We start from the raw sequence: 21,358 nt of genomic DNA on the forward strand, positions 1-21,358 counted from the left end.
ATCCCCTGTGTCTTTGCTGACAAACCACCAACTCAGCCCTTGCATCCTCTGCTCCCATCCTATCTTCCAGTTCCCTCCTCCCCTTCTTTCTCCTTCTCCCCCTCACTTGTATACCTGCTGTGTCCACTGGCCTTCTCCTCTTCCCTCCTCCCTTGCTATCCCTCCTCTCCCTCTCCCTGCCTTCACTCCTCTCTATCCCCATGCTCCACACATTGGCCTCCTCCCTCCTCTCTCCTCTCTTTCCCCCCTTCTCTCTCCTCTTCCCCTTTTTTTAATTCATTGGATGTTGACGTTGTTGACAAAGCTGGCATTTATTGCCCATCCCTAGTTGCCCTTGGGAAGGTGGTGGTGGGCCTTCTTTAACTGCTGCAGTCCATATGGTGAAGGTGCTTCCACAGTGCTGTTGGGTCAAAATCCTAGAACTCCCTACCTAACGACAATGAAGGAACGGCGATATATGTCAGTCAGGATGGTGTGTGAGTTGGAGGTGGGAGAAGGGGGCATATTATGTATATAATCCTTTTAATATATTAATTACAAAAGATATTAATTACTATTTTAATACATTTGCAATATTTTGTAGCAAAAGTGTTCCGTTTTGCTTTTAATAGCAAAAATTGAATGCTATCAATAAGCAGTATAAATTTTCTCCCAAGTAATTTCAATTTGATGTTTATTTTGAGGCATGGGCTGGTTGCCTGCAGGGAGTAAAATGACTGAATAGGGCAGCAAAATTGATTAGAACAGTGAATGATCTTGGTGCACTGAAGTTCCTGATTTGTATAAAAGGGCATATTTTGTAGTAAAAATGGGGACAAAAAAATGTGGCCAGGATGCTGCTTTGAAACTAGAACCCTGATTCCTTGACCGATCTTTCTGATCATCTTTAATTCATACTGTATATGTAGGTTAATGTGCAATGTAGCCTCCCTGATTTTCATTTTATAAAACCATTCTATTCTGAAAGCCCATTTATAATGTCCAGGAAGTACTGCTGAAGAGCAGCATAATGTAAAATTCTAGTTTAGATATAATTATTTGCATGCTACCTGTCAAAATTTGCAAAAGAAATTAAAATTGCAATTAACAGTGATGACAATTTGGTTTTTTAGTACTTCCATCCTGCATTAGTAATCAAATTGAAATTCTACTTAACGCAGCTCTGACTTTTGAATTGTTTGAATGCAGTCAACTCCAGATAAACACCTGATAAAATTCCATACACAGTCATCCAGCTTTTGAAAGTTAATGTGGGCAATCCTTGATGCGCTGCTAAATTTACATTTTAGAACTGCGGACATTTTAATCAAGGTCTCTAACCTTTTCAGGCCCTCTTTTTAAACAAATAACCAGCCTAATTGTTTTAATATTGAACTCAACATTTCAGGGCCGATTTTGAGCAAATGGAGAAGTAAGTTGGGGCCATTTGGGAGCCCTTCTCTTTCAGTAGTTGCAGCTGACTGAATAACATATATGAGCAATAAAATTATGTGATTTGATGTTCAGCCCCCATTAGATGAATACATCGTGTTGCATTGTCAGTATGTTTTTTGTTTATACCATGAGTAGAAACTGAAAATTATTTTTTAGGCTTGGGATAGGTTCAGCAATTGGAATGCAGGTGGGATGGATTTAACGTGGATTCATTTTGGTCCATCGATTGACCCTCATCCCTCTGATTTCGGGTTCAAAATAAGATTTCAACGTAAAACAATCAGTGATGCAGTGCACAGCAGTATTGTAGAATACCTGACTTCTATTCAAGACACCAAAAAAAATAATTCTTCTTGTCTCTGTTTTCATAGTGAATGTTATAATTGGTTAGCTTGGGGGTCTCCACTTCTTTGGTGTGGTGTTTGCTGCAAGAATGTTTTGTTTAGCGCAAGATATTCTAAAGTAGGTAAGTAGAGGAAAAACAGAATTCAGACATTCAGCACATTCTGTTGCAAACACAAGTATAGTAGCCTAAAAACCATAATGCACAAGTTGGACAATGGGACCCTTAATATGCATTTGATTGCTCTGTTTGAAATGGATATGCAGTATTTTTCCATTAGTGAAAAATTGGAAAATAATCTGGTATGCTTTCAGATGTAAATAAAATCAGCATGGTACTATATTGTATGCATTTTGAGTTTAGATTTTAAAAAAATAACAAAATCTTGCATGATAGGGCTTAGAAAATTTTGTTTTCAAAATGGATGCCAATTGCTATTTTTGTGTTAAGATAAAGTGCCATAATCTCATGATTCACCTTTTTTCATTCTTGTTCTTGCGCTCTCCCTAATTTTCATTATAAATTTCCTATTTTCACCATTCCCATTTAATTTTACTAAGTCAATTTTCACCATCACGGTTTGTTAACGAATCAATCAAATCACTTCGAATTATTTTTCAAAAATTTTTTGCCCTTCATTATTTTCCCAAAATCTTTTGAAAATCTGTTAGTTACGATCTCGGTTAAGCTGATTACTTACTGCTGGCGATGAGGCTTGTAACATAACATAAGTAGAAAATTTACAAGAAAATTATTAAACTTATCGGTGCAATAGCATTTTCTGTGTTTTGAAATACCTGTGTGGGAAGCCTGAGCTTTGACTTCATGAAAACTTTCAGATTCATCACTTACTTTGAGACTGAAGCTAGCAGGCTACAATTCCCATAGTAGACCCATACCTAAAACTTATAGAAATGTTTGACAGAGTTCACATAACTTTGTATGCTGTGCCCCTCCTGCTGATGTATTGATAGAAAATTGAGAATGAAAACCTCCAGAAAACTTATTTTTTAGGACCATGGTAGTAACTTTTATATAAAACATTAGAGATTCAGTAAAGCATGAACTCCTAAACTTTCTGGTGATTTTTCTGAAAATAATATGGTCACTATATTCATGGAACTGTTTACAGTATGTCAAGTGTGAAACAAATTAAATTGTTTTAAAAAAATGCCAAATTTTAAAGTGGAATCTTTATTTTATTATCTATTCTAAATTCTAAATAGCAAGGCAGCTGCTCTAACCATAATTTGTTTCTACTGAGTACTCGGGAACAACAATTATTCTTACAAACAGGTAACAACTTGTGGAAGGACTGTATCATGATCCAAATTTGGAGGGAGGTTCTGAATAAAAGCCCTGGATTAAAAATGTTTTACTAAAAGGTTCTGCTTAAATACAGTAAGTATTGTTGCAGACATGGTAAAAAAAAAAATTCAAATAAGAATTGATTAAATATGTTTTATCTTATTTATTGGCATTCTCTGTATAAGGAGGGAGACCTTAAACAAATGGTCATTAAGACGTGCTGCCCCATGTTACATGCAGAGATTTATTATGTAATTGGGTAACAGTGATAATTGTTTATCTACTTGCAGTAGGTAAGGAGAACATGTTTCTTTATTTTCCAGGAACCAACAGAACTTGCTTTACTGTTTCTGGGGAGATCAATTGCAAACTTTTCCAAATTTCTTCACTGGAGATGTCTAACCTTTCTCGTTCTTCCCCCCCCACCCCCCCCCATTTTGCAACAGTTTAACACCTGAATCATTGTGACCCTGGAGATAAAGGAGGAAACAGCTCAGAACAGAAAGATATTAGATTTTTTTTTACACAGTGGGTTGTTATGATCTGGAAAATACTGCCTGAAAGGGTGGTGGAAGCAGATTCAATAGTAACTTTCAAAAGGGAATTGGATACTTGAAAAGGAAAATTTGCAGCGGTATGGGACTAATTGGATAACACTTTCAAAGAGCTGGCACAGGCAGAATGGGCTGAATTGCCTCATTTTTGTGCTGTATGATTCTATTCTATGATAACTAGTTTGGAGGAGAGTGGAATGAAAGGTTTAAATTAAGAGCAGAGTTGTTCAACCACCTAGATTTATATAGTGCCCCTTACATGCAGGAAGACATTTTGAGTGCTTTAAAATAAGAAGGAAAGGGATATCATGAATACTGAGCATGGGGAAAGGAGAGAGAAATGGAGTGCTAGGATGGGAACTGAAGGCACAGTCGAAGCGGAGGGCTTTGTGGATTTTTGAAGACTATCTAAGGCCTAGTTTTACTAACAATTTGCAGGTATGGTGAATGTTAGTACAGACTGGAACTGACCCGTCCCAAAGGAAACGAATTTGCGGAAACTTACTGGCTGCATTATACCATGTTCAGAGACATGAATGCTTCAGTTGCCTTTGAGCCTCTCCTCCCTATGACTCCAATCCTAAGGATAATAGCCAGCTCCTATGTTTGTAAATTTGCCATGGTAAATTTTGTGAAAAATCATGGAATATGTCACAAGTCATGGAAATCTGTAACAGTCTTAGTCATATTTTGTGGTAACCACAGTTTATTTTGTTCTCTCCCCTCACTTTCTTGTTTTTAAAAAAATGAATTCTCGGGATGTGGGCGCCGCTGGCAAGGCCGGCATTTATTGCCCATTCCTAGCTACCCTTGAGACGGTGGTGGTAGTGGCCTGCCTTCTTGAACTGCTGCAGTCTGTGTCATGAAGTTACTCCCACAATTTTGTCAGTTAGGGAATTGCAGGATTTTGACTCGGATGGAGGTGATGGTGGTCCCATGCTTCTGCTGCCCTCCTAGGTGGAGGAGGTTATGGGGTTTTTTGTCCCTCCCTCTGTCCTGTTTTTGCTCTCTTCTGTGTGTCTTTCCTCCATTTATGTTTCTCTTCCCTCTTCCATGTTTTTCTCTCTCACACGCCCATCTATTCTCTCTTTCTAACTTTTGTTGTACAGCAATATATGTTGAAGTCAGGATGGGTGGCCATTGTGCCATTTGACGTCAATGAGTGATGAAGGTATTGCTGAGAGTGAGGGTGCCTAAAAGTCCCCAGGTTGGTGGCCTTTGGAGGGACGAAGAGAAAGAGGTGCAATTGTAATTCAGTATAGGACTTGAGTATAGTGAAGAAAACATACTACTTAAGTACCATTAGACATTAAATATAATATATGGAGGTCAAACTTCCACTATTTAGTGGAGCAGAAAGAACTTTCATTTCTATAGTGCCATTCATGACCTCAGGATGTCCCAACGTGCTTTACAGCCAATGAAGTACTTTTGAAGTGTAGTTGCTGTTGTAATGTAGGAAACGTGGCAGCCAATTTGCACACAGCAAGGTCCCTCAAACAACAATGAGATAATGACCAGATAATCTGTCTTAGTGACTCTTGGTTGAGGGATAAGTATTGGCCAAGACACCAGGGAGCTCCCCTGCTCTTGTTTGAAATAGTGTCATGGGATCTTTTATGCCCACCTGAGAGGGATGGGGGGCGGGGGGGGCCTCGGTTTAACGTCTCATCTGAAAGACACCACCTCCGAGCCTACTCATTTAATCCAGAACTGGAAATATTGTATGGGACATTATTAATTCTGTACCTCATTTTTGTCATCAAATGATGTGGTTTTTTAAAATTGCATTGTCCCTCATTTCAACTCTAGAAATAGTTTACTGCCATTAATTAAAGATTGCTTCTTGCTTAGAATTTTTTTTGAATGATCCCAGTAGTTTGAATTGAGCAATTTAAATAAAACAGCACAGGAGGCATTTTGTGCTTGAAAAAATTTTGAATTAGCAGATAATTCAAATTAAGAGAGGAGTAGACTGTAATTAGAAGAACTATAAAGTGAATATGTGATGCCAGATGCTCGGCTGAATTCTTACTGATGGACTGTTGGTCTGTGACGATATCTAAGCTTTATAAATTTTTGGGAGGGGAAAGAGTGTGGTTTTAGTTTGATACATGTTCAGCGTTAGTCTGTTGGAGGCCTTTTTCTTCAACCCACTTAACAGAACTGCTGTATTCTATTCAGCCTCATGTGGCTGAAAGTAGGTGTTAAAAAAAATGCATTTTAGTATAAAGTTACTATGCCATCCAGTGGCAAAAACCCTGCACTACAGCAATACTGCTGGACAGGATTTTTGGTAAAAAGGATTAAAGGAGGGATGCTGTTTTTTGTTAAACCCTGAACCTACTAAAGGAAAGATGGACCTCAGCCAAGGGAAGGAGAAAATCAGCCCCAGCATTGGCAAGAAAGAACTTAAAAGAATTGCTCTAATGTTTGCCCTATATGGACCAACTAAGAAGTTGTAACTGTAGTGCAGTTTATCAAATTACAAAGAAATGTTCTCATCCCAAGATTCTGATGATGCATTGAGCTACCCCTTTAATAGTCTATAATGCTACCTACTGTATCACATAGGGCATACAAAATATAATTAACTGCTTTGCATAGCTGTATATCTTAACTTACTGCTGTATAGGCATTTAAACCGTTTTAAAATTATTTAAGAACTGAAAACTTGAGTACATTCCTTAAATGACATTGAGCTCCTTATTTTGTTTGTTGCCATTAGCTAGCTCCCATTTTCTCAGTCTGCTCTTGAAGATATCAACTCATGTTAGGGTTATGGTTCACGCGTGACCCAAAGATTACGAATAGCCCTGTATGTGGTCACTTACATAGTAGATTAAATATGATCTCATGCTACACTGCACACACTCGAATAGGTAGATATTGGGGGGAGAAACTTTTTAAGCAACTAAAATATTTTAGAATTAAGTAGAAATATATGAATCACAAAATAATTCTGCAAATACCATCAATATCCTACAGCAGAGAAATTTAGAGCAAAATCCATAATGGGTTAATTACATCTTTTGGATATTAGTCTCTGGATTGGCAAATTCCAACTGTCTTTAACCTCTCATTCCCTTCTTATTTCAGTGTTAATTTGGATTGAGTCACATTACACATTCCTCTGACCAAATCCCAATGCCCAGAATCAACTGAAGCAAATTCCTCTTTATCCACTTAATTCCTCTGAAGTCAGATTTATGTATTTTCAATAATATAAAAACAGTGACAATGCAGCAAAAAATAATTTTGGAATACAGTCAGACTTTTATGATTCATATCTTTAATGCATATGTCTGAGATTCTAAGAATTATCTGTCTTGCCCACTCTTACCATTTTTTTTTGCATGGTTAATGCGTATAGCTCTGTTTTTCCCTCTTTAACATAAAAGCTGGCCTGGCTGCACACAAGCACTAGGTCAATTAACTTTTAAACCAACCTGCTTTTATGTGCTGCTCATCTTTTCTGTCCCTTCTCTCTCCCCCCTCCCCCCCTCAATGTGCTGTTTCTAAATTTCTGTGTTTTTATTTTGAAAAGTTGGGAATTTTGACAAATCTCTGCTGCTGCTCAGCTGTGTGAATTGTCAACGAACAGAGCATGTTGCTGAATGTAGCAGGAGTTGATAACAGTAATTTATCTGTTGCTAAAAATGAATGAACTTGGGTGCTAAAAACTGTTACCAACTAAATTTGATTGTGAAGTTGGAAATTTGCTATTGCTTCATTTGAAAACATATATTCTTCTTTCACTGAACCTCCACATAAAAATAATACTGTTGTTATCCCCTGGGGTATAAAAGTAACATGGGACGTCATGACTTTTTAAAGAAAAAGTCCTCTACTGAAATGAAAGACTTGCCTTTGTATAGCACTTTTCGCGAACTCAGGACATCCAAAAGCGCTTTACAGTGCTTTTTTAAAAAAGTGTAATGTAGGAAATGTGGCAGCCAATTTGCATACAGCAAGGTCCTTCGAACAGTAATGTGATAATGACCAGATAATCTGTTTTAGTTGTTGGTTGAAGGATAAATATCGGTCAGGACACCGGGAGAACTTCCCTGCTCTTCTTCGAATAGTGCTATGGGATCTTATACATCTATCTGAGAGGGCAGATGGGCTTTGCTTTAACGTCTTATCTGAAGACTGCACCTCCAACAGTGCAGCACTCCCTCAGTACTGCACTGGAGCGACTGCCTAGATTTTGTGCTCAAGTCTCTGGAATGGGACTTAAACCCATAAATTTCTGCTACCACAGAGTCACAGCTGATAATCAGGGAATGTTCCTCCCCCCACCCCGGACCACTGTTTAAAAAGCCCTCAATCTGGACTGTACTTTTTCTTCGATTGTCTCCCACATCAGAAAAGTTTAGTCACTGTTCATCAGTTAAACTGATTCAAAATCTCTCCAGTCCCTATAGGGCAGTCATTCCTTTGAAGTTTTGTCAAATTTTCTTAATTATTTTATGGTTTCAGCCTCTAGTCCTTGTGCTGTTTTTCCCTCTCTCTGCATCTTAGAGGCCTGCTCCCAACCTGTGCCAACTCTTGGATTTAAAACTTGTATCCGGTACCAAAGGTCTTTCGCAATGACTCTTTGCTACTACAAGAATGTTGAAGCTCAATCTCTCATTACATGGCACTACTGCACTTTTCCACTCCCAGGTTAGATAGAAAATCTAACGAGCAAGGGAGGGTTCACGGAAGCATTCCCTTAGGAACAAGAATAGGCCATTCAGCCTCTCGAGCCTGTTCCACCGTTCAATTAGATCATGATTGATCTGTACCTAAACTTCATTTACTTGCCTTTGTTCCATATCCCTTGATACCCTTACCTAACAAACATCTATTGATCTCTGTCTTGACAATTTCAATTGACCCAGTATCCGCAGCCTTATGGGAGAGCGAGTTCTAGATTTTTGACTCCCCATTGTGTGAAAAAGTGCTTCCTGATTTCACTCCTGTATGGCCTAGCTCTAATTTTAAGATTATGCCCTCTTGTGGATTCCCCCACCAGAGGCAATAGTTTCTCTGTATTTCCTCTCAACCTTCTGAACTTCAAGAGAAGGCAAACCAAGTTTAAGCAACCTATTCTCAATTTAACCCTTTTAAGCCCTGGTATCCCCAAAAAGATGAGTTGGTCAAGCTGCACTCCACACTGGCTCTCATGGCTAGAAAATTTTGACCCCTTTCTCCAGTACTGGCCACAAAATCCACCTGGCATGGTTGGCCTCCAATCTGATGCAAGTTCCAACTCATTATCCAGGCCGTCAACTAGCATTCAGCATGATCTCCACCACAATACAAAACAGTTGCTGAGGTTATGAAACAACTGTCAATCCAAGTCAACTCAGTTACTTTTTTTATTCATTCATGGGATGTGGGCGTCACTGGCAAGGCCAGCATTTATTGCCCTTGAGAAGGTGGTGGTGAGCCGCCTTCTTGAACCACTGCAGTCTGTGTGGTGAAAGTTCTCCCACAGTGCTGTTAGGAAGGGAGTTCCAGGATTTTGACCCAGCTACGATGAAGGAATGGCGATATATTTCCAAGTCGGGATGGTGTGTGACTTGGAGGGGATTGTGCAGGTGGTGGTGTTCCCATGTGCCTGCTGCCCTTGTCCTTCTAGGTGGTAGAGGTCAGGGTTTGGGAAGTGCTGTCAAAGAAGCCTTGGCAAGTTGCTGCAGTGTATCCTGTGCGCCGATGGTGAAGGGAGTGAATGTTTAGGGTGGTGGATGGGGCGCCAATCAAGCAGGCTGCTTTGTCCTGGATGGTGTCAAGCTTCTTGAGTGTTGGAGCTGAACTCTTCCAAGCAAATGGAGAATATTCCATCACACTCCTGACTTGTGCCTTGTAGATGGTGGAAAGGCTTTGGGGAGTCAGGAGGTGAGTCACTCACCGCAGAATACACAGCCTCTGACCTGCTCTTATAGCCACAGTATTTATGTGGCAGATCCAGTTAAGTTTCTGGTCAATGGTGACCCCCAGGATGTTGATGGTGGGGGATTCGGTGATGGTAATGCCGTTGAATGTCAAGGGGAGGTGGTTAGACTCTCTCTTATTGAAGATGGTCATTGTCTCGCGCGAATGTTACTTGCCACTTGTCAGCCCAAGCCTGGGTGTTGTCCAGGTCTTGCTGAATGCGGGCACGGACTGCTTCGTTATCTGAGGGGTTGCGAATGGAACTGAACACTCTGCAATCATCAGCGAACATCTGACCTTATGATGGAGGGAAGGTCATTGATGAAACAGCTGAAGATGGTTGGGCCTAGGACAGTGCCCTGAGGAACTCCTGCAGCAATGTCCTGGGGCTGAGATGATTGGCCTCCAACAACCACTACCATCTTCCTTTGTGCTAGGTATGACTCCAGCCACTGGGAGAGTTTCCCCCCGATTCCCTTTGATTTCAATTTTACTAGGGCTCCTTGGTGCTACACTCGGTCAAATGCTGCCTTGATGTCAAGGACAGTCACACTCACTTCACCTCTGGAATTCTGCTCTCTTGTCCATGTTTGGACCAAGGCTGTAATGAGGTCTGGAGCCGAGTGGTCCTGGTGGAACCCAAACTGAGCATCGGTGAGCAGATTATTGGTAAGTGCCGCTTGATAGCACTGTCAACAACACCTTCCATCACTTTGCTGCTGATTGAGAGTAGACTGATGGGGTGGTAATTGGCCGGATTGGATTTGTCCTGCTTTTTGTGGACAGGACATACCTGGGCAATTTTCCACATTGTCGGGTAGGTGCCAGTGTTGTAGCTGTATTGGAACAGTTTGGCTAGAGGCATGGCTAGTTCTGGAGCACAAGTCTTCAGCACTACAGCCGGGATGTTGTTGGGGCCCATAGCCTTTGCTGTATCCAGTGCACTCAGCTGTTTCTTGATATCACGTGGAGTGAATCGAATTGGCTGAAGACTGGCTTCTGTGATGGTGGGGATATCGGGAGGAGGCCGAGATGGATCATCCACTTGGCACTTCTGGCTGAAGATGGTTGCAAACGCTTAAGCCTTGTCTTTTTCACTCGCCTGCATGACTCTGCCATCATTAAGGATGGGGATATTTACAGAGCCTCCTCCTCCCGTTAGTTGTTTAATTGTCCACCACCATTCACGACTGGATGTGGCAGGGCTGCAGAGCTTTGATCTGATCCATTGGTTGTGGAATCACTTATTTCCAACAGGACACAGCTCCACTCATGGAATCAATTCAATATCAATATTCTTCCCACAAGGAAAAGAACAAGGTGTTCCTTGAGGACTCTGAAAGCCTTTCCAGCATTTAATGACCTTCGTTAAGACTTTGCATCCAATGATCAGCTTCTTTTCCTCTCCCGCTGGTCGTGGCACCACTCTAAGCAGTGCTGTCTCAAAGGACCACGATCTTGGCACGGGTCAATAATGGAGCAGTGGAAGCACTGCCTGAGGCAAAGGGATTAATAGCTTTGACCAACTTGCCTGATGAAAGTAACTATTTTACACAAGAAGAAAGACTTCCCAATCTTGAGTAGCAAGAAGTGGGTAGAAGAGGTTTACTTCAGAGGGACCTGTCCAAGTTACTGACAGCACATATCATCTTTGAATATAATGCAGTGATTGCTGCTCAGATAGGATTCCACCATAACACATTCTGCAGTGAGAAGTACACCAAAACCGATTTGGTGGATATGGATGCTAGTTGTATATTGGTGCCAACTCTACACTAAAATTTGTTTTGGAAAAAAATGTTTGAGAACAGATTTGGTAGCAGCCAGACTCTTATGTTTTCCGGGCTTCTATCTGTTGTCCCCGCCTCTACCCATTGGTGTACCAGTCAGCTTTAAAATATAGATAAATGACATTTTGGAAGAAATCCTGCAGAGGTGCTGTCAACTGGTGCTGTTGCAGAAAAGAGACATTATTCAACAGGAGTAATATGTTGGGTGCATTTACTCGAGTTGTGCATAATCTACCCAGATCAACTTGACTACCATTCTGATTTCTGCCACAGCAATGATTCTGGTGCAGAATAATGTTGACCAGATGCAAACTGCTGCAGTAATTGGCCTTTGGATATCTTTGAGTGGGGCAGGTCATTGCCTAGGGCATTGTTACACTATTTTGCTTGCCTGAAAATCTCAGGTTTCTCATTGAATGTGCAGAAAAGACTGATAGAACTATTTTGGGGATTTTCTTTGTAGATGTTGTCAAACTAGCACCAGAGAGTAATAAACACCCATAAATTGCAAACTATTTTAGGTACTTCTGCAAAGAGGTCATCTAGACAGGCACAGTGTTCACCCAAGCCTATCTCCTTTTCTGACCAAGACAGAATTCACCGTGGGGGAGATGAGCAGGGTGGCTTGAAGGGCCCTAGAAAGGAAAAGCCTGCTACTTCTGGTATCTGCCTCATGCTCATAAACTGGCTTCAAAGGTTGCTTTAAGTGTTACTGGACCCAATATTAGACACTCGTGACTCTTGTCTCTGGTATCTCTTGTTATCCTGACTTCGGCATGTGTCATACCTAGTCCTGGACCTTGTAAAACTACAAAAATCACTTGAAAGGAATCTTGGACTTCAGATTTTGCTTAATTGATGTCAACAACAACTTGCATTTATATAGCGCTTTTAACGTAATAAAACGTCTCGGAGCGTTACCAAACGAAATTTGACACCAAGTCTTATAAGGAGTTATTAGGACAGGTGACCAAAACCTTCATCAAAGAGGTAGATTTTAAGGAGCATCTTAAAAGAGGAGAGAGAGGCGGAGAGGTTTAGGGAGAGAATTCCAGAGCTTAGGGCCTAGTCAGCTGAAGGCATGGCCACCAATGGTGGAGCGATTAAAATAAGGGATGCGCAAGAAGCCAGAATTGGAGGAACGCAGTGATCTCGGAGGGTTGTAGGGCTGGAGGAAATTGGAGAAGGGGAGGGGCGAGGCCATGGAGGGATTTGAATACAGTGATGAGAATTTTAAAATCGAGACGTTGCCGGACCGGGAACCAACATAAGTCAGCAAGCGCAGGGGTGATGTGTGAACGGGGCTTGGTGCAAGTTAGGATACAGGCAGTAGAGTTTTGGATGAGCTCAAGTTTGTGGAAGATGGGAGAGGAGCGTATTTGAATGGTCAAGTTTGGTGATAACAAAGGCATGGATGAGGGTTTCAGCAGCAGATGAGCTGAGGTGAAGTAGGCAGTCTTGGTGATGGAGTGGATATGTGGTCAGAAGCTCATCTCAGGATCAAATAGGATCCCAAGGTTGTGAACGGTCTGGTTCAGCCTCACAGTGGCCAGGGAGAGGGATGGAGTCAGTGCTGGAAACCCCAATTGTGCATAAAATGGCAGCACAAGGGTGTGCACTTCTTAAAGGGATAGTGTTCCTAGGTGATCTCTTGCCATGGAGGATGGTACATCCTAATTGTACATAAAAATTGAACTGATTTAAAAGGAAGAGGAAGATCCCATCTTCCTGTGCAGAAATATCTAATTTCCATTCGACACATTTCAATTTGACACATTTCAATTATATAACTGACCCAGAAACTCTCTGCTTTGAGAATCATACTCATTAATTTAAATTCATGTGATCAAGTAAGTCAGCTGAAAAAAGTCTGCAGTGTTGCTGTTTTCTTTGGAGTTGCTCTGGAGTGTATTCATGTGTTCTTGCATTTGTGATCTTTAATTATGTGCAGGTGGCAAACTTTTCATCATGGAAACAAGTTAACAAGTGACTATCATTGCAAATAAGAAAACTGCAAATGCTGGACAGCTGAAATAAAAACAGTACATGCTGGAAATACACAGCTGGTCAGTCAACCTCTCAGTTCTGAGGAAAGGTGCACACCTGAAGCACTAACCTGCCTTCTCTCTCTTCAGGTGCTGACGGACCTGCCATGTATTTCCAGCATTTCCTGTCTTTATTTTTGACAATTTATCACACTGCTCCTAAATAACTGTTCTTTCCATTTGTTGCAGAGCTGTTATCGCAGTTATCAGGTGTGAGACGTTCTGCTGGAGGACAGCTTAACTCTTCTGGCCCTTCCGCCTCCCAATTACAGCAGCTGCAAATGCAGCTGCAGTTAGAGAGACAGCAGGCACAGGCAGCACGACAACAGCTGGAGTCTGCACGCAATGCAACAAGACGCACCAACACAGGCAGCCTCAGCACCACGGTCACACAGACTACAGTGACTAACAACACAATCACCACAGAAAACGGTCACCAGACCTCCCAGAATTCCCAGTTCTTGCTCACAAGGTAAGAGAGCTTGTTGGAGCAACTGTGATCTAAAGAATCCGCACAAAAAAGTTATTTTGCCTTGTGAAAAAAAAATTAACCCCCCCCCCCACCTAAAATTAAAAAAATATGATGAAACTGATTCAAAGTGTGGGGGAGGGGGGGTGAGGAAGCATGCTTCTCATTTACTTTATGTTTCCTTCACATTCCAAGTCATTTCATAATCAGATATGTTTAATAGGAAGGTTCATGTCTTCGCTTTGAGTTTACCTTTCTGCACAAAATCACACATTTGAAATGTTCACAAACATGCTTTTGTTTACAGACTAAACACATCTCGACATCCACCACACCCAGCTTCTCTTCTCGGCAGTAATTGTTTGACAGAAATGCTTATGTACTTATATTTTTTAATGCTTAAAAATGCAGTTTGTATATAGAAAAAAGGCTGAAGAAATCGACCAGAAGATCAACTGATGGGGAGATGCAAACCCTGAACTGGCTGTGGTAACTTGATTTGCATTGCAAATAGCTATTCTCGGCATCTTACTGCAGTGTCGGGAGACGTAGCTGTTAGGGATGAGTGTTCTGACATCCAAATTGTGGATATTCTTATCTTCTTTAGTTACATAGTTTAAGGTTCATCTCTGCCTTTTTTGTTTCTGTGCTTCTTAATACAATTGTGCATAGAAGCTGGAGAAGGAATGAAAAGAATGCATCCACTACAAGTCTCTAAATTTTGCCCCCAAGACTGAGATTAAGCAGACGTTTTGCCTACCAAAAACCTGCATTCTTTTTCCATTGGTCAGTAGATTACCAGAGATCAGACCTGATTTAATGAAGGGACAGATACACCCAAATATGACTCAACTGTAGCAGGTTCAGGTGTTGCAAAATTATCCCAAGCTGACCCAATCCAAGCACCAGATTTGAAATTCACTTTAGCACTCATCCCTAGTACCTGTCACTCAGGATTTCAAAATACCTATGGCGGTCTGTCTAGGACTGGAAGAAGCTCTTTGCGTACAAGTAATATTTTATTGTCCAGGGGAATATGGATATAGAATTTACTGTCTTTTCAATAGATCCAACCATTTATATAATGTACAAGCACATCTCCCATTGTTCCCGGTGAATTGGTGGTTTTATAAAGACAGGGGTATTACAAGGGACCCGACTTACTGCATTGGGGACAGTTCCGTAGGACTGGAAAGGGGGCCTGAGGTCTGGCAGTATTTTCAGGGGTCGTCATGCGGTTCTGGGAACACTGGAGAGGGAGATTCTAGGATTACTGGGGCACGTCCTAGGATTTGGAAGCATTGAAGATAGAGGTCTCAGAATCTGGAAACATAGGGGTTGGTTCTGGGAGCATTTTTTCACACAAAGGGTAGTGGAAATGAGGAATTCTCTCACCCCAAAGGTTGTGGATGCTGGGACAATTGAATTTTTCAAGACCAATATCGATAGAGTTTTGTTCGGTAAGGGTATCAAGGGATATGGATCAACGGCAGGTAAATAGAGTTGAAGTGCAGATCAATCATGATCTGATTGAATAGCGGTTCAGGCTCGATGCATTGAATGACCTACTCCTGTTCCTGTATTCATAGAAAGGTTACAGCACAGAAGGAGGCCATTCTGCCCATCGAGTCCGCGCCGGCTCTATGCCAGAGCAATCCAGCTAGTCCCACTTCCCTGGCCTGTCCCCGTAGCCCTGCAAATTTTTTCCTTTCAAGTACTTATCCAGCTCCCTTTTGAAAGCCATGATTGAATCTGCCTCCACCACCCCTCGGGCAGTGCATTCCAGATCCTGACCACTTGCTGTATAAAAGTTTTTCCTCATGTCACCTTTGGTTCTTTTGCCAATCACCTTAAACCTATGCCCTCTAGTTCTTGACCCTTCCGCCAATGGGAACAGTTTCTCTCTGTCTAGATGCTTCATGATTTTGAATACCTCTATCAAATCTCCTCTTAACCGTCTCGCTTCCAAGGAGAACAACCCCAGCTTCTCCAGTCTATCCATGTAACTAAGGTCCCTCACCCCTGGGATAATTCTAGTAAATCTCTTCTGCACCCTCTCTAAGGCTTTCACATCTTTCCTAAAGTGCGGTGCCTATAACTGGACACAATACTCCAGCTGTGGCCGAACCAGTGTTTTATAAAGGTTCATCGTGACTTCCATACTTTTGTACTCTGTGCCTCAATTTATAAAGCCCAGGATCCTGTATGCTTTTTTAACCACTTTCTCAACCTGCCCTGTCACCTTTAAAGATTTGTGTACGTATACCCCAGATCTCTTTGTCCCTGCACCCCTTTTAGAATTGTGCTCTGTAGTTTATATTGCCTCTCCTCATTCTTCCTACCGAAATGCATCACCTTGCATTTTTCTGCGTTAAATTTCATCTGCCACATTTCCGCCCATGCCACCAGTCTGTTTATATATCCTCTTGAAGTCTATCCTCCTCACTGTTCACTACCCTTCCAAGTTTTATGTCATCTGCAAATTTTGAAATTGTACCCTGTACACCCAAGTCCAAGTCATTAATATATATCAAGAAAAGCGGTGGTGCCAGCACCGATGCCTGGGGAACACCACTGTACACCTCCCTCCAGTCCGAAAACCAACCGTTCACCACTACTCTCTTTCCTGTCACTTAGCCAATTTTGTATCCATGTTGCTACGGCCCCCTTTATTCTGTGGGCCACAATCTTGATGACGAGCCTACCATGCGGTACTTTATCAAACACCTTTTGAAAGTCCATATACACCACATCAACTGCATTGCCCTCATCTTAGCTCTCTGTTACCGCATCAAAAAACTCTATCAGGTTAGTTAAACATGATTTGCCTTTAACAAATCCGTGCTGGCTTTCCCTAATCAATCCATACTTGTCCAAGTGACTGCTAATTCTGTCCCGGATTATTGTTGCAAAAGATTTCCCCCCATGAGGTTAAACTGACTGGCCTAAAGTTGCTGGGTTTATCCTTATTCAAAAAAGGGTGTAACATTTGCAATTCTCCAGTCCTCTGGCACCCCACCCCCTTATGTAAGGATGTTTGGAAGATTATGGCCAGTACCTCTTCAATTTCCACCCTTACTTCCCTCAGCAACCTAGGATGCATCCCATCCGGACCAGGTAACTTATCTACTTTAACTACAATTAGCCTTTCTAGTTCTCCTCCTTTATCAATTTTTAGCCCATCCCCTATCTGAACAACATCTTCCTTTACTGAGACTCTGGCAGCATCTTCTTCCTGGGTAAAGACAGATGCAAAGTACTCATTTAGTACCTCGGCCATCCTCTCTGCCTCCATGAATAGACCTTTTTGGTCCCTAATCGGCCCCACCCCTCCTCTTACTACCCGTATACTGTGTACGTGCCTATAGAAGACTTTTGGATTCCCTTTTATGTTGGCTGCCAGTCTATTCTCGTACACTCTCTTTGCCCTTCTTATTTCCTTTTTCACTTCCACTCTGAACTTCTTATATTCAGCCTGGTTCTCACTTGTGTTATCAACCTGAATACGCCCCTTTTTTCCACTTCATCTTACTCTCTATCTCTTTTGTCATCCAGGGAGCCCTGGCTCTAGTTGCCCTACCTTTCTTCCTTGTGGGAATGTACCTAGACTGTATCTGAACCATCTTTTTAAAGATTCAATTCAGTTTTGTCTGCCAATCTTTGATTCCAATTTACTTGGGCCAGATCTGTTCTCATCCCCACTGAAATTGGCCCCCCTCCAATTGAGTATTTTTACTTTAGAGTGGTCCATGTCCTTTTCCATAACTATTCTAAACCTTATGATACTATGATTGCTGTTCCCTAAATGCTCCCCCACTGACACTTGCTCATTCCCCAGAACCAAGTCCAGCAATGCCGCCTTCCTCATTGGGCTGGAAACGTACTGGTCAAGATAGTTCTCCTGAACACGTTTCAAAAATTCCTCCCCCTCTTTGCCCTTTATTATTATTATCCCAGTCTATATTAGGATAGTTGAAGTCCCCTGTTATCACTACTCTATGGTTTTGCACCTCTCTGTAATTTTCCTGAAAATTTGCACCTCTGTCTCCTTCCCACTAGTTGGTGCCCTATAGAATATACCCAGTAGTGTAATGGCACCTCTATTGTTTCTTAACTCTAACCAAGTAGATTCTGTCCTTGACCCCTCCAGGACATCCTCTCTCTCCAGTATTGTAATATTCTCCTTAATCAATACTGCCACCGCCCTTTCCTTCCCTATCTTTCCTGACCACCTTGTATACATGAATATTTAGTACCCAATCCTGCCATTTTTTGAGCCAGGTCTTCGTTATCGCCACAACATCATATTCCCATGTGGCTATTTGCGCCTGCTGCTCACCAACACACATGCACTGCAAACCAGTCTTAGACTTTCTTGTACTCTCTCTTAGTCTGATCCCACCTAATAGCGTACTATTTCTTCTTCTAGTGCTATCTTTCCCAATCCTTTGTGCACCTTTTTTCTCCTTTCCAATGCTACATCCTGGTTCCCATCCCCCTGCTAAATTAGTTTGAGGTACAACCCTTCTGGCCTGTACAGGTCCCATCTCCCCCCGAACTGGTGCCAATGCCCCAGGGATCTAAAGCCCTCCTTCCTGCACCATCTCTCCAGCAATGCATTCATCTGCTCTATCCTCCTATTTCTATACTCACTAGCATGTGGCATCAGGAGTAATCTGGAGATTATGAACTTTGAGGTCCTGCTCGTTAATCTCTTTCCTAACTCCCTAAAATCTGCCTGCAGATTCTTGTACCTTATACAGTTATATTTTTATAAGGGACAAACTTGAGTTGCATACCTTGAGCAACAGTGATTTTTTTTTCATGGATGTTAGGTCTGGTAAATGGAGCACTTTCCATTTCAGGCACCCTATATTGTCATCAAGCACTCCCAAATCAGGTATACTGCACCTACATGCAGAGTAAAGTTCCCAGTGCTGAAGGCCCAACCACAAAAAGCACCCTTTGGCATTTTTTTTACTTCACACACCAGTCATCCTCAGGCCTGTCACAATGCTGAATTAAGGGCAGTTTTGTAGAGTAGGCCCATTAGGGACTGAGACTCCCCACTCATTTCACATAGGACTGTAATAGCCAACAGACAGAGAAAGCATCAGTCTGGAATGGATTTGAGCCTAGGTCCCAGAGATGAAAGGCCACTGACTATCCCAGTTCCCAGACTACAGTAGTTTCAAACTGTGATCTTTTGTACTTTGTTACACTCTAGAAAGTTCAGAGCAGAGAAACTAACTGGAACATCTGAAAGCTTATTCCATAGACTATGTCTTCCGATAAGGCGTATATGATGCATTGTGAAATTTTGATTGATTGTTTCCAAAATTGGTTCTCTAGTAACTCAAACTATTTGACTGTTAAGAAGGAAAAGCAATTTTTAAAAAAATCAGTGTATGCAGGCCAAGCTTGTTTTTTAACTGGGTATAAAAAAAATCCCTACAGATTGGTGCTAAATCTACCAAATCACTGAGATGTCTTTACATGAAGCAGAGCCACTGAGAGCTGGAACCACAAATGCATTTATACCTACATTCTGCAGGGCTCTTAAGTCCCACTTTCATTAGGGATCTGAAGCTATGCCAATTTCTTGAGTTCAAATCAGGATACCATCGGAGCTACCCTGTTTTATAGTATACGTTCTAAATAAAACATCGGTTTTAAGATTAAACTGCAATTTCAGTATGATCAGTGTGTTCCTTTGTGCTTTGTCAGTTTACTCATGGAAATATGAAATAACAGACTTTGAGATATCCATAATGTTTTTGTATCATAATAACTTTAGGTCCAGGCCATAATCCCAAGCAGTGGCTTACTCAAGGAACCCTGGTTGTCATCAGGATTTTGATAGTGTATTATGGCTTTGCCTGATGTGCCATGTCAGGCTATGATATATAACGAGAATTTTGCAAGAATGGGGACATTAAATATTTTGGTGTTTCTTTTAAATCTTTCACTGGTGCACTTCAGTAATCATTGGAGCCACCGAGTTGCATCTAGTAACTCTGAAGTGATTTCAGCCGATCAACTGGGACATGGGCTATAATCTTCCAATCCTCCTTAGAGATGGGGGTGGTGCCAGAGGATTGGAGAATTGCAAATGTTCAAAAAAGGGGTGCAAGGATAAACCCGGCAACTACAGGCCAGTCAGTTTAATCTCAGTGGTGGGGAAGTTTTTAGAAACTATAATCCGGGACAGAATTAAGAGTTACTTGAACAAGTGTAGATTAATAAAGGAAAGCCAGCACGGATTTGTTAACGGCAAATCGTGTTTAACTAACTTGATTGAGTTTTTTGATTGATGAGGTAACAGAGAAAGTTGATGAGGGCAATGCAGTTGATGATATGTATATGGACTTTCAAAAGGCTTTTGGTAAAGTGCCGCATGGTAGGCTTGTCATCAGGATTGCGGCCCATTGAATAAAGGGGGCAGTAGCAACATGGATACAGAATTGGCTATGTGACGGGAAACAGAAAATAGTGGTGAATGGTTTTTTTTTCGGACTGGAGGAAGGTGTACAATGGTGTTCCCCAGGGGTCAGTACTAGGACTGCCGTTTTTTTTTATATATAAATGACTTGGACTTGGGTGTACAGGGCACAATTTCAAAATTTGCAGATGACACAAAAACTGGAAGTGTAGTAAACAGTGAGGAGGCTAGTAATAGACTTCAAGAGGATATAGACAGGCTGGTGGAATGGACAGACACATGGCAGATTAAATTTAATGCAGAGAAATGTGAAGTGATACGTTTTAGCAGGAAGAACGAGGAGAGGCAATATAAACTTAAATGGTACAATTCTAAAGGGGGTGCAGGAACAGAGAGACCTGGGAGTATACGTGCACAAATCTTTGAAGGTGGCTAGACAGGTTGAGAAAGCGGTTAAAAAGCATACGGAATCCTGGGCTTTATAAATAGAGGCATCGAGTACAAAAGGAAGTTATGTTGAACCTTTATAAAACACTGGTTCAGCCACAACTGGAGTATTGTGTCTAATTCTGGGCACCGCAATTTAGGAAGGATGTGAAGGCCTTAGAGAGGGTGCAGAAAAGATTTACTAGAATGGTTCCAGGGATGAGGGACTTCAGTTACGTCGATAGGCTGGAGAAGCTGGGGTTGCTCTCCTTACAGCAGAGAATTGTAAACAATTTTACAACACCAAGTTATAGTCCAGCAATTTTATTTTAAATTCACAAGCTTTCGGAGATTTTCTCCTTCCTCAGGCAAATGTTTCAAGGGCTCCTTGAAGCCTACGCATTTATACATATAGAACAATACATGGTGTTTACAGACTGCCCCTGCAACTGCCCGTTGCCAAGGCAATCACCGTGTTCAGACAGAGAGGTGTCACCTGCAGAACCCCCGAATACACATTCAACAAAAAAACAAACAGGGAAAAAACAGCAGAGAAGGTTGAGAGGAGATTTGATAGAAGTGTGTAAAATCTTGACTAGTTTAGAGAAAGTAAATAAAGAGAAAC

General features: G+C 41.6%; 1 protein-coding gene across 2 annotated transcripts in view; it reads left to right on the forward strand.

The window, feature by feature from the left end:
- kcmf1 (potassium channel modulatory factor 1) overlaps positions 1-21,358 on the forward strand; it is a 144,328-nt gene that overhangs the window by 119,871 nt on the left and 3,099 nt on the right. For both annotated transcript variants that reach the window (XM_067983367.1, XM_067983366.1), the window contains exon 6: positions 13,586-13,868. In XM_067983367.1, coding sequence (XP_067839468.1) covers positions 13,586-13,868 — 283 coding nt within the window. The remainder of the gene's footprint in view (positions 1-13,585; positions 13,869-21,358) is intronic.

This window comes from Heptranchias perlo, chromosome 4, assembly GCF_035084215.1.
Source record: "Heptranchias perlo isolate sHepPer1 chromosome 4, sHepPer1.hap1, whole genome shotgun sequence".
Classification (NCBI taxonomy): Eukaryota; Metazoa; Chordata; class Chondrichthyes; order Hexanchiformes; family Hexanchidae; genus Heptranchias; species Heptranchias perlo.